The sequence below is a fragment of the Carassius auratus genome, chromosome 37 (assembly GCF_003368295.1).
Source record: "Carassius auratus strain Wakin chromosome 37, ASM336829v1, whole genome shotgun sequence".
Classification (NCBI taxonomy): Eukaryota; Metazoa; Chordata; class Actinopteri; order Cypriniformes; family Cyprinidae; genus Carassius; species Carassius auratus.
In genome coordinates, this window is record NC_039279.1 from 4,959,983 (window position 1) to 4,971,977 (window position 11,995).

Genomic DNA, 11,995 nt, shown 5'->3' on the forward strand with positions numbered 1-11,995 from the left:
CACACTCACATACACACTTATCACCAAGCTCTTGCTCATCTACCTTCTTGTTCACTTTCTTACTTCTCCATTTTTCACCTCTGTCCTCCCTTTCTATTCTCTCTTACTTCTACGTCATCTGGATATCTAATGCAGGTGCCACACTGTGCCATGATTGAATGTTTCATATGCTTGATAATCATATTAGATATTTATGATCCTCTGTGTTCATCTTATTATATTCACTGCTCTCCATCTTTTCCTGTGGAAGACTGACTTTGAAAGGGACGTCAGAGGGCAGCTCCACCTTCAGTTCTCCTTTCAATTAACTTAGCCATGGTTTTCTTTTCTCTCTTTTTTTTATAGCGGCTGAAGGATGAGATAGCAAAGGTGACAAATGAGATCGAAAGTCTTGGCTCCACTCAAGAAAGGTAAGATGAGTGATTTAATTTTTCATTCTTTAGTGCAGTCCAATCCAGTTTGTCCACCTTCAGCTGGTGTCTGCTGTCTGATTCTGCCGTATTCACACTCAAATGCACATTCTCCATTTACTCTTAAGCAACCATGGAGAAATGACACAAACATCCTCAGTCTTTCCCATCCCCTGTTTCAATATTTAATGACAGTGCCCCCTGCGGGAGTGGAGGCTTGTGAATTATGTACAGCTGTTTTGGTAAGAGAGGATGTAATTTGTGTAAATTGACCATTGAGATGATGTGTTCGGGACTTTGCAAGAATGTGTATTGATGTAATGCCATATGTTTCTATTTACATTTACATTTTATAAAGGAGAAGGATTTAAAAAAGGATGTATCCTAATGTTGAATTTGAACACTTTGATTTATTGCAGTCTGAGGGAATGTTCACACAGAACACATTTTCGTATTACAAGGCGCTGCTTTTTTCCCCATAGTTTTTCTTGTAAACATGCACTAGACAGATGTGTTTGACATTGCGCTCACATCTCTAGACTTTTTATGAAAAAATTAAAAGAGGTGCAACTTTAAAAAAGACATTGCTTATTTCTCCATGCCACTGCACGTCTTGTTTTTCAATGCAAAAAAACCTTCTGTGTGAATGGCCCCGATGCTGCCTGACTTCAGTGACCCATATTCCCAGACCAAAAAGAATCGCATCAAAGAATATACATCAAACTGAATCAGGCCCATTCATTATACATGATGCATGATCCCACTGGGGCCATGAACACTTAACAGGAACGCCCACTGCGATTCACATGAGGGCCATTTGGATGGAAGAAACCCATTTTCAGAAAGTGTTCCATGTCGTTAACCTTGCTTTTATGAAATTCTTTTGTCGTTCTTTGTTCCTCCTCCACCTCGAGTGGTGCCATGTGGCCACACTGGAAAGTACAGTAGTGTGCGGATCTTTACAGGCTGTGGCTTTCAACATTATGTGTCACACCCCCATCCATGAGTGCATTTTGCTGTATGGTTATTAATGATGTCATTATGAGGCCCTGACAGGCGTGGGTGTTGTACAACTCCATTCCCTGAGTTTTATCTTTAGATTGCAGCTGTCTTACCTACCCAGCATTAATAACGCATTCATCTTTCTGTGTTTACAGAATAAACATGCAGCGGAGTAAACAGATCGCTATAGGCCGCAAGAAATTTAACATGGATCCCAAAAAGGTAAACAAGCGTTGTGGTGTAATACAAGAAGCATCTGTTTTTTTGGATTTGAAGTTTTCTCCATCACAGACATTCTCTGATATGCTTTGGTAAAGGAAATGATCCCTCATTACATAAAATGCATTGACATTTTGCATATTTAAACCTTTGATCTCGTGTGGGTGCACATTTTATCATAAGCACACGCTGAGCATCACGCAGCAGCACAATTTTCAGTTCATTTCCGTAGATTTACTAAAATCCAGTCTCGTAGGTTAAAGTTCAAAGAGCAGGATGAGAGCAGAGGATAGAGACTGATGTTTTTAATGTACTTTGCTAACACAATTATGTGAAACTATAATGTATAGGACTGCTTTGGAAGATCTTTATGCTGAATGATGTGTTTTTTTTTTCTCCAGGGTATTCAGTTCCTCATAGAGAATGAATTGTTGAAGAACACTTGTGAACATATTGCTCAATTCCTCTACAAGGGTGAGGGCCTCAACAAGACTGCCATCGGAGATTATCTGGGTGAAAGGTAAGAACGAGTCCTTCTCGCTGATAGTTGAGAAAAACAGAGCTCCTGAAGTCTTAATAAATGCATTCAAAACGTGGAAGAAATATTTTTAGACTAAAATTTTAAATGGCACTGCTTTTAGCATTGATAATACAAAATGTTTCTTTAGCACCAAATCAGCATATCAGAATAATTTCTGAAGGATCATGTGACACTGAAGACATCACAGGATTAGATAACAACATTTAAAAAGGTTTTTTTAAATTGTAGTAATATTTCACATCATATTATATTGCTTTTTTTTACTGTATTTATTATCAAATAAATGCAGCTTTGGTAAGCCCAAGAGACTCATTTCAAAAACTAAATTAATGGAAGTTGAACAGATTTAGGCTTTTTTTAAAAGATCTGAAATATCTAGAATCAGAGCTGTAATCTGTTTAGCTCTCATTCCAAAATACAAATCATTAAATAATTTATTTTTATGTACACCAGCATAAATGCAAACACATTGATTTCTGTGTCACCTGAGGAAAATCAGTAGTGAATCCCCGGATCATTGTTGAAGTGAGGTTATGGCAATGCTGAGTTGGTAGAAGTAGAGCTTAATGGACGGACCCCCAAAGTGGGTTAATGCATTAATGCATATTATCGACATGCCCCATTTCCTTACTGAAGAAGGGGCTACAGTAGTTACACACGGACAGTAATCCCAGACGAAATCCCCTCTTTGAGATTTAATGGCCATTGGACACGTCTGAGAGGAGGATCACAGCCGTAACAGTTTTTTAACAGTAGAGAAGGTTTTTAGTGGCATATGTTTTGATTGAAATTCATCTAATTTTTGTTTTTATTAAAAATTTACATTTCTGTAATTAATTTAGTTCAAAATTATCTAACAGTATTATTTTGCTGCTTTGCAAGCACTGGTATTTTCTGAAGGAAATACAAATCTAGTTGCTCCATCTTTTTTTATCAGATGTCACTTTAACATCATTGCTGTTGATCGAAGACTGAATCTCCTGTCAATTTTCTTTCTCATTTCCAGGGATGAGTTCAATATTCAGGTTCTTCATGCCTTTGTGGAGCTTCATGAATTTACAGACCTCAACCTAGTTCAGGCACTCAGGTGAAAAAATACAGATGCTTAGATGTTGTTCTCCTTTGAGAAATGCAGCAAATATTAGCAAATGTATTTGATAATCTGGTAAATTGATTATTATTAATTAATGATTAGATCTGGTAAGTTCCAAAGAAAATTTAAATGGCAAAAGTAATTCCATTATATAAAACTGGGGATAAACATAATTTCACAAATTATAGACCTGTTTCTATACTCCCCCAGTTCTCCAAAATCCTTGAAAAACGTTTTACGGAAAGACTTAATAATTTCATTTAAACACACCATCTTCTAGTTGACAGTCAATATGGTTTTCGGACAAATGGATCAAAATTTTTGGCACTAATGGAACTTACTGAAATTAAATAATTGTATAGATCAGAAACAAGTAGTGGGAATTTTCACAGACTTAAAGAAAGCATTTTACACTATAAATCATGACCTTCTATTCAATAAACCGGAGAAGTATGGTATTAGAGGGGATGGAATAGACTGGGTGAGCAGTTATTTAAGAAATAGGCAACAGTCTGTAGAAATTGGTGAACATAAATGTATATATATGAGCATAACATGTGGTGTTCCGCAGGGATCAGTCTTAGGTCCAGAATTGTTTATAATTTATATGAATGACGTGCAGAGTATCAGATATACTAAAATTTTTAATTTTCTGATGACACAAATATTTTTTTTGTTCTGGGGACAATTTACAGCAGCTTTTGGGCTGATTACAACAGAAATGAATAAATTAAAACAGTGGTTTGATGTAAACAGATTGCAATTGAATATAAGCAAAACAAAGATTGTTATTTGGAAAACAAACACTAAAGTAGAATTGAAAATTGACAACATAAGTATAGAAAGAGTACATTAAAATACATTTCTTTAGTGTGATTTTTAGACCACAAAATCTGCATTTAAAACTGCTAATGAAACGCGGCAAAGCAGAATTTGCCATAGCAATACTGAATAAATCAAGACAAATTTTGGATAATAAATCAATGCAAAACATGCATTGAATACACTTATATTACCAGTTACTTTGTGGAAATTTCAGAAACTCCTACTACTAATAATGTACAGTCAGTAAGCAGATTACAAAGGAGAGCAATTAGAATCATCAATAATTCTTTATTTTTAAAGTCACATATATTTTGAAGTTCATTGCTTTGGTTAAATTTAAGACTGCACAAGACACATGTTTAGTGCAAAGTTAATGTACTTTTTGGATATTTGAAAAAAAAAATGTACGGAAAGGCAGGGTGGGTGTAATTTTAGAGAAGAATTTAACTTTTTAAAAAGAACTTTACAACTTTTAAAAGATTTGTGGGGTGAGGTTGTGGAATGGTTTGGAGCAGGTGTTAAAACATTGTACAAATAATAAACAGTTAAAAAAGTTCCCTATTAAAAGTATATGTGGATTATATGTGGGCTTATTAGGGCAGCACAATCAATAGAATACAATTTTCGATTACAATTATGGATGCCACAATTACATAATCATTCAGAGTGTCTATTAATCGTTTTAGGTCCACTTAAGTTTAGGTCCACTCTAGTGCTTAAGATGTTTTTTCTTTCTTTCTACCAGTTATCTTAAAGGGTTTTCTGTTGTTTTAATTTTAGTTTTAGTATAACATTATAATACCATGCATATTTTTAAAGAAGAAAGCAATCCAATGTATTGTTGACATTTGAGGCTTAATACTATAGAAAAGCAAAAAAGATGTTGTTAGTGTTTTCAGCTTGTTTATTTTCACATAAAAATGCAGTTGCTTTAAACAATGGTGGAAATATAATTAAATGTAAATTGTGATAATCATAATTATTAATCGCAAATACAATTTAAATGTTGTCATAATTGTGCAGCCTTAATGGTGATTGCATTGGGATGTGTGATTACAGGGAGATGGGTTGTTTGAGGTCAAATGTAGATATTTGGTTGGTGTTTAAATTACTGTTATTTTATAAGGAATATATTATATATAATGATCCAGATGTAAAAGATTTACTGGAACTATTTTTTTTTCAAAATAAAATAAATGGAATGCAATAGTCTCATTATGTCATTATGATCTCATTAATACAGTTAATTTCTCCCCGTGCTCCATGCAGACAGTTTTTATGGAGTTTCCGGTTACCAGGTGAAGCTCAGAAGATCGATCGAATGATGGAGGCTTTTGCCCAGCGTTACTGTCAATGCAATCCCGGTGTCTTTCAGTCCACAGGTGTGTATGTGTGTGTGTTTATAATAATCTTGCTCTGTAGTAGGTTGTAACAATATCAAATTGTATAAATAGAATTTTTATTAAACTATCAAATTACAATATCGACCTGTACCTTTCATGTTTTTCTTAATAAATAAGTATTGGTTTTAAAATCGCAAATTATTTGCAAAGTCTTCACCGCATGATTTTTTTTTTTTTACCAATGTGCAGAAAATGACATTGGCTATCTCAATCCAAAACTGCTGTTTACCGCTGAGACCCAGTCTTTCTGCAGTTTCCTTACACCCACATCCACTCATACATGTTCTGGGCTGTCTTCATGAATTTCCCATGCTCTTGGCCTTGCTAATATGCTAGTAAAGAGTGCCTCTGATGTAGAGCACTTCCATGCTGCCCACATGTTGCTCTGCAAAGTGGCTACACGTGGCCTGCCATGAGCACTTTGCTGCATTTTATCACAAGAAAATTCTAAATTGGACGTAAACATTCTCCTTGACTGCTAATAAGTTCCTAGCAACAATAGTTTCTTCAATCATTTCATGTAATGATTTGTGGCCTGCGAGAGGATTAGTAATGAAATGAATGGCTTAAGCACTATTTGGCCTCAAAATTAGTGTTTAAACTCATGCTTCTGTTCATAAATGAATCCAGTGTATTTGGGCAAAGTCCTACACACAAACTCTTGTAAATGCTAAAATGTCTTTTTGCAGATACATGTTATGTGCTTTCATTTGCAATCATCATGTTGAACACAAGTTTGCACAACCCTAATGTGAAGGACAAGCCATCTGCGGAGCGCTTCATAGGCATGAACAGAGGCATCAATGATGGAGGAGATCTGCCAGAAGACCTGCTCAGGGTCAGTGGCCCACACAGTCTTTTAGTTTTGTAATTTGTAATAATTTATTCAGTTTATACATTGTTATTATTATATATACATTTTATGTTTTTTTTTACCCTCTCTTTTAGGTTTATTTTTATTATTTACTTATTTTTAGCTAAAGTGGTTTGATAATATATGTATGTGCTCCTTATTAATATACATTTTTATTTTTATTATTTCTATTAAAAAAATATTTGTATTCTTTTGTTTTATTTTCTGTTGGCTGATTATTGACAAATTTAAGGCATTTATTTTCACAATTTATTTTATTGCTTTTTATAAAGTTATGCTAGTAGCATTGAAGTTTTTCATACAATTTTGAAGTACAACTCAATTTAAACACTCCTGCAGAACCTTTACGAGAGCATTAAGAATGAGCCCTTCAAGATACCTGAAGACGACGGCAATGACCTCACGCACACCTTCTTTAACCCTGACCGCGAGGGCTGGCTGCTCAAACTGGGTGAGTGAGAGGTTTTCTCTGTTCGGAAGATAAAGGACTGGGACTGGATGCACATTTAACCAGCCCGAAATATAAATATTGTAAGTAGATCTGTGAATTGAAGGTCTTTCAGTGTGTAATGTAATAGCCAAGAAGCATGAGGCCAAAGGCTTTATAGTCCAAAGTTAATATAAAATATTTATTTATCAGCATGCTTCTCATATTTCAGCTCAGCCTGGATTTTACACCAGGCGGACACACACAATTGTTTTATTGCAGCCTTTTGTTACAGTATTTGTTCAGATTTTCATAGTTAATTTCATTGTTTTCTTTCTTCCACCATTTTTGTTTTGTTTTTTGATGTCTTTCTTCAGGAGGTATGTAAGTTACACTGGTTTCCTTTAGCTAGCCCATTAAGCTATGCTTCCAGGTGCTTTGCGTTTTCATTTACTCCATTTGTCTTTTTGTTTTCAGTATAATTTGACAGACATTTCATTGAATCAGAATGAAAGTGTCCGAGTCTGTTTGCCTTTTAACTGGTGTGTTTTGCTGCGCTGTTGTGCCGTGCTCATGATGGGCTTGTGATTTTTGCTAAACTCTCGGCCTGCTTTCTTCGTCTTTGAGATCAACCTGTCTGTTAAACATTACTGTCTGTTGGTCTCTACTGCCCTCATGTGGTCAGTTTAAGCACTGCCTACTACACAGCCTTTATATGCAGTTGTGTGAATGCTACATGCCGCGTACACACAAGAAATAGACGTGTGACTGCACATTTGTGTGTAAAAATGTTTAGATATGACAGGGATAGCACAGGAATTATAGGAGAGCACAGCTGATTTATTAGTACAATATTCATGCAGTTTGTAATGAGATGCAAGTAATATTTATTCAAAAAATTTGTTCTGGCCTCATTTCTATATATATATATAACAATGATTAATATGAAATAAAATAAGTGTGTGTGTGTGTATATATATATATATATATATATATATATATATATTTATTTATTTATTTATATTTATTTTATTAATTTTTTTAGCATGCTGTGCTTTAGCTGCTAGTATTATTATTATTATTATTATTGTTATATTTTAGCAATAGTGGCTAAACATTCTGTAATTTACATTTTTTATTTATTTGATCCTCACAAAACGGTTGTTGTTGTTATTATCATTATTTATAACAGTTATATATGAATATATATATATATATCTGTGCTTTTTATTTATAAACAGAAGTAAAAAAAAATACACTTAAAATCACTTAATTTATAATCCATATTAATTTAATAACACCACAACAGAGTGCTGACCAGTTTTAGAAAGCAAACCATTCTAAAGAAAAACTATTTAAATAAAAATATTATTATGTACAGTTATTTACAGCATCATTCGTTAATTGAGATAATGGACTGACCGTGGAAGAGGAGAGAGAGCATTGCTTTCATTCCTGCATTCTGACACACATTCTTTATGTCAGGCTCATTTCATAACACATTCTCTTACTAATTTGGTGACCAACACCTAGGGGTGCTCCGAACACGATCGGCCGATCGTTATGCACATCTCGTCAGTAAAGCCGGTTCTCTGATCAGGTGAGTGATTTAACATAGAGCAGCTGTTAACTGAGAAGATGCGCAAATCCACTTCATTTTCAGCATTTATTGGCGCATCTTCTCAGTTAACAACGGCTCTGTGTAGTAACAGCTGCTCTATGTGAAATCACGCACCTGATGGAATTAACTGCTGATAAGAGAACCGGCTTTACTGACGAGATGCGCATTAACGATCGGCCGATCGTGATCGGAGCACCCCTACCAACACCTTAAACTTGTGCCTGGCTCAATGCCTGGTTCAGTGGGTTTGGGCTAACTGTGTTTTGTTTATGAAGCTTTGAGCTGTCCATCTGCTAAAGTGAGTCCAATACATGTGTCTGTCTGTTTGTCTGCTGCTTTGCCTCATGTCCCTGCTGCACACCACTATTATTCTCAACCAAATACTCATACAGACCTGGACGAGTGTATCCGTATTATACTCACATCTGTCTGATCCACAGGTGGACGGGTGAAGACGTGGAAGAGGAGATGGTTCATATTGACGGACAACTGTCTGTATTATTTTGAATACACCACTGTACGTGAATCTGCTTTACTGAAGTTAAATGATTGAATGATCCATAACTGAACATAACTGATCCATTGTGTTTTACTGCGGTCACATGTGTTTCCTCTTCTGCATCTGTTTCCAGGATAAAGAGCCGAGAGGGATCATTCCTCTGGAAAATCTCAGTATTAGGGAAGTGGATGACTCCAAGAAGCCAGTAAGCGTTCTCTCACTTTTCCATCTTTTTGCCGTCACATTTGATTTACTTTATGGTAAATGAATCATTATGGTCGAGTATTTGATTATATATTTAGTTACTTGGTAGCTTTCATCCTAACTTTTATTATTTTATTGTTTTTTTTTATTCATGTTAATGTTTTAATATTTCTTTTAGCAGCAGTGGTTTGGTTAGCATTCTGTTTATATATATATATATATATTTATATATATATATATTTATTCATTTTTATATTCTATATAATTTTAAATAATTAAACTGTATTTATTAAATATGTAAAAGATTTTTAGCAACAGTGGTTTGAATAGCGTGCCCGTGCATTTTTTTCTATATTATATTTTATTACATATATAGTTTTGTTTTATCTTTGTAGTTCAGTTTCAAGTTTTATTATTATTAAATGTATTCATTTTTTTATATATATATTTTGCTACTGCAGTTTGATTTAGTCATAGATTAGCATGTTGTGCTTTTATTATTTTTCATTTTATTAATGTTTAATATATTTTTAATTATTTAATGTTTAAATTATTTAATGTTTTAAATATTTTATATGTATTATATTTTTTATCCTTACCTTTAGGTTTTTATTAATTAATAGTTAATATTATAAAAGTACATAATTTTATTATTATGTTATAACATCATAATTAGATATTTTCATAATATGGGTTGCTAAAATCTCTCTCATACACTGCCCTCATTGTTCTCGTAACCTCAGTTTGATCCAGTAAAATATCCTTGTGATTAATGTACTAAAAGTTCAAGATCAAATCCTCTTCTAAAGTAGCTCTCTTTGCACAGAACTGCTTTGAACTCTTCATCCCAGACAACAAGGATCAGGTCATCAAAGCGTGTAAGACTGAAGCAGATGGACGGGTTGTGGAAGGAAACCACACGTTCTACCGCATCTCAGCACCAACAACAGAGGAGAAGGAGGAGTGGATCCAAAGCATCAAGTAAGCCTTCCTCTCATTTTGCCCTGACAGAATGTTTAATATGCACGAGGTTGCATTTTGACACAGAATGGACTTAAGCCCAGAGTGGCAGCTAAAATTCATAGGGCCTGGAATTTTGTTCGGATCTTTAGAGGCATGTTTTTAACTTAAATGAGTATATATATGTATTGAATTTAGAGAGAATTTTAATATTCTTAATTTATGTTTTACATTTTGTTGTATCTTCAGGATTAGCATTTAATGTTTGATATAAAGATATTATATTTATATAGAGTTCAGATGCAAAAGCCTCTTAAGTGCCATCTGAAATGTTCTTCTCAGGCTCTCATGTGTTGGTTCAGTAATTTCACTGCAATGGCGATGCATAGGTTATTTTCTTTGCCATTATAGTGAAATAACTGAACATAAATATGGAAAAGGGATAACATTTCAGATGGCACAGCATCTGAACTCTTCATAAATAGATAGATGCACTGCTGAATTTTCATCCTAGCAACCTTTTCAATTTTATAATATAATAAACACTTAAAATGACTTATAGGTTTAAATTTTTTAATTTCGCATCAGTATAATATGATGTTTATAAGATAAGTAATAAGAAAGCTGTAAATGGTGGAACTCTTCTGGGTAGCTCGATATTGAGCAGGCTAGATATGAGTCTATTATTGAAGTAAGATAAAAAAAAAAGTATTTTCTCTCTCTGTCATTGTCTCCAGGGCTGCCATAAGCAGAGACCCTTTCTATGAGATGCTTGGGGCCAGGAAGAAGAAAGCCTCCTCTCTGAAGAGACAGTAGGGCTGCTGAAAGGATGCTTGGACCTGGACAAGGGGCGAATGATAAACGGAAACCATAATGCTGGACTAGAGCGAATTTTATCTCAGGAATGACCTGAAGTTTTAAAGGTTTTCATGCAGCTGACTGTCTGAGAAGTTGTCTGACATTTCTGTTTGTTTCATTCTCATGAATGAACATTGAGTTCATCTCAAATCAGCAGGTCTGACTGAATGTGGATCTCATTGAGCTTCTGTAAGCTTGCTGCAGACTTGACCGTTCCTCTCTGTGCTTCGAGAAGTAGAAAATGCTAATTGTGCACCTATTTTTTACACTGCTATTAACTGGAAGTATCCGGGAGAGTTTTGGCCTTGTTTTGTTTGAGACTATCTAGCTTTGTTTTTCTATTTGTTTCTGATCTGCTGTCATATTTATGTGTTTTGTTGTTGTTGGCTTGACATTTTTCCCATTTTGCCAAAGTTTGTCTTTCAGTCGCACTCCAGATACTGTCCTAAAAACTGAAGTTAAGTGATTGTCTGATTCTTGAAATGAATTCTAGGTTTTATTTTGATACTGTTTATTTAGCTTAAACAGTGTTTTATCTAAAATATCAGGACATTATTCACTGATCTCAGAGGTGACCTTGAAAGACTGTGAAATCCAAAAAACATTTCAGTACGTTTGGTTCACATTTATTGAACTATATCAAAAATTAAACTACCAACTGGAGAGTTTATTTTTGTTATGTTTTTATTCTACCAACCAACTTCACCATTTCACCATTCCCATGTCATCTAGTTTAAAATGAAACCGAACTTATTGCGCTTTTACAAATTGGGGGGGAAAAAATTATGTAAAGGAGGGTACCCCCTTTTCCAATACCTTTTAAATAATGCTTCTTAATGAACTTGGAAAGAGTGTATCAGAATTTACTGAAAACAACCAAAAAAAAAGAAAAAGTTTTACAGTGGATGTGACCAAATTTTTTGTAACAATTTGTTGACACTTTTTTTTAAAAACACTAATAAAATATTTAACGTTATATAATAAAAAAAAAAGAAATAAAATACTGCAGCAACAACAGTTTAAATTTTTTTAGACCTGCTCAGATTTTGTTATAGCGTT

General features: G+C 34.2%; 1 protein-coding gene across 5 annotated transcripts in view; it reads left to right on the forward strand.

The window, feature by feature from the left end:
- LOC113055947 (cytohesin-1-like) overlaps positions 1 to 11,604 on the forward strand; it is a 56,825-nt gene extending 45,221 nt beyond the window's left edge. For 4 of the 5 annotated variants that reach the window (XM_026222342.1, XM_026222339.1, XM_026222341.1 and 1 more), the window contains 11 exons: positions 346 to 410; positions 1,568 to 1,634; positions 2,033 to 2,151; positions 3,179 to 3,259; positions 5,360 to 5,472; positions 6,183 to 6,331; positions 6,707 to 6,819; positions 8,854 to 8,932; positions 9,048 to 9,119; positions 9,945 to 10,099; positions 10,816 to 11,604. In XM_026222342.1, coding sequence (XP_026078127.1) covers positions 346 to 410; positions 1,568 to 1,634; positions 2,033 to 2,151; positions 3,179 to 3,259; positions 5,360 to 5,472; positions 6,183 to 6,331; positions 6,707 to 6,819; positions 8,854 to 8,932; positions 9,048 to 9,119; positions 9,945 to 10,099; positions 10,816 to 10,894 — 1,092 coding nt within the window. In that variant the 3' untranslated portion in view covers positions 10,895 to 11,604. The remainder of the gene's footprint in view (positions 1 to 345; positions 411 to 1,567; positions 1,635 to 2,032; positions 2,152 to 3,178; positions 3,260 to 5,359; positions 5,473 to 6,182; positions 6,332 to 6,706; positions 6,820 to 8,853; positions 8,933 to 9,047; positions 9,120 to 9,944; positions 10,100 to 10,815) is intronic. The other variant, XM_026222340.1, reaches the window with a different exon arrangement.
- Positions 11,605 to 11,995: the final 391 nt, after the last annotated feature.